The 1,969-nt window shown below is 35.8% G+C and overlaps 1 protein-coding gene across 1 annotated transcript; it reads left to right on the top strand.

Moving 5' to 3' along the window:
* The first annotated feature begins 372 nt into the window (after nt 1–372).
* Nucleotides 373–1,526, top strand: LOC127849992 (P2X purinoceptor 7-like). The gene is made up of 3 exons (XM_052382726.1): nt 373–485; nt 694–915; nt 1,312–1,526. Exons 1-3 carry the CDS (start codon nt 373–375, stop codon nt 1,463–1,465), a joined length of 489 nt encoding a protein of 162 aa, XP_052238686.1. The 3' UTR covers nt 1,466–1,526.
* Nucleotides 1,527–1,969: the final 443 nt, after the last annotated feature.

Below are 1,969 nucleotides of genomic sequence, written 5' to 3'. Positions count from 1 at the left end.
ACAATCCATAGGGCTCTTAAACCAATCACCTTCACTATTCTTAAAGGTCAATATCAACACTTTTGAAAACTTTATATAATCAAAGATAAATGTTTAAAATGAGGAATAAAACTATTTGCCATAATTTAGCGTTACGCCTTATGCCATAAATCACCAGGTAAAGCTCCCAATAACGCACCGTTTTCGAAAAGTTGGACTGACTTACCTCCCTTGCTGTGACGTCAGAGATGTACATCCGCTATATTTAAACGGTTTATTTATGCCGAGACAATCAACTGCATTGCTATTATACCAATATTTTTATGTTAAATTATGGACTTTTTGGACGAATCTGATCATTATGAAGATGAACTGCATGAAATTAGACCGTATATGTACGAGCCAAGAGCAGAAAGCCAGGAAATAGACATCCCAAGCGAGAGTGATGAGAGCGAAATTGAGGAAGCCAATTCTGATGATTCCTACATCGGCAATGTTGACGACTGGTAAGATTTGTTTTACGCTATTATTTTTGATGAAATTTTTGTTCAATTTTATTTTATGCAAAAACAAGCGAGTATCTTATTTGTAATTCTGTATAGGGGATCGAACGATGCTGGTCGGCTGCGAATTTAATTACGAATGGCAGCATCTAGGAAAAGAAATGATTGAATAAAAAATATTTAAAAAAAAACATGCTTATTTTGTTTATAGGTGTGAATGTGGGTGTTGTGTGAACATGCCCACAGCTCACGAAAGACGATGCTGTCAGCCAAGAAACATTGTAGATGGAAAAGCAGAGGCAGAAGGTGTGCCTTGCATCACTCTTCACGAGGGGTTTCAGGTGAACTGCCTCAACATACATGTGCTGGAGACGTCATTCTATGAGTTTATACATGACTATGGGCCCAGAGAGGAGGGTCAGCAAATTCATGAGTGAGTAAAACGAATTTGTATGTTTCAATTTGTTATTTTTTTACGACCTATCTAATGAACTTCTTCAGGGACTTTTTATATTCAGTTGTAGAAATTTTCACATTTAAGGCTACAGCCCCTCAGAAAATTGATTACAATTCATTTACTGAGTAACAGTGCGTGGAAAATATCCCCAGATTTGGTTTTCACACATTATTTTCCCCCAATTTATGACAGCTAGGGCCCCTTCCCAGTCTTAAAAAAACCTGTTCTCATTCAGTATAAGTAGCGTTAACTGTCTTCTATTGACTCAATTTTCTGGCAATACAGGGCATGAATCAAAACTCATCATAATCACTACTCAGTGTTGCTGTCAGAGCCGAAAATATATACAGTATTCCTTTATTATGCTTTCAGGCTGTATCGGTACCTGGCCTACAGACGTTTCACCAGATGGGTGTACGGGCTCCTGGGAAAGAAATTCAGACGGGTTATTCCTTTGTGTGCAGTCAACGCCATTCGTGAACAATTCCCTTCTGAGGAATACAGCGGGTTTCGCTATCCTCAGTAGTGATTTTTGCTAAGTTTCTTGCATAAATATTGTTTGAAAGTTGACTGAATACAATTGTTAAAAGCCCTGTTTTCAATAAATTGTTTCTAAAAAAAGACATGTTTTTATTGTTTGTTCACTTTATCCAGTAATTATTCAACAAAAAAGAATCATGAAACTTTATTACACCTCCAACACAATTCTAGAACAAGTACATTATAGGCTGTTGTCGTGTTAAATAACACAAAACAATGATACCACTTTTGTAGTAAATATGTGTTTAAATAGTGTAACCCCATTATAATTAAGTTTTACAGGACTAATGCACATTTGGAGCAAGTAAATTCTGTAGGTATATTGTTTAAATTCAAATCATAGTATTGTTTTGCATTATTTTAATTTATCTGAACAATTTGCCAAGAAAGTGTTGCTTCTGATAAAGGTTGATTTAAAGCGGACTGCGCAAGCGCATTACTTTATACATTAGGTATATGACTTGAAAAAGGCAAAATACTGTTCCCAATT

This window comes from Dreissena polymorpha, chromosome 11 (assembly GCF_020536995.1).
Source record: "Dreissena polymorpha isolate Duluth1 chromosome 11, UMN_Dpol_1.0, whole genome shotgun sequence".
NCBI classification, from domain to species: Eukaryota; Metazoa; Mollusca; class Bivalvia; order Myida; family Dreissenidae; genus Dreissena; species Dreissena polymorpha.
This window is presented reverse-complemented; position numbering and strand designations above follow the sequence as displayed.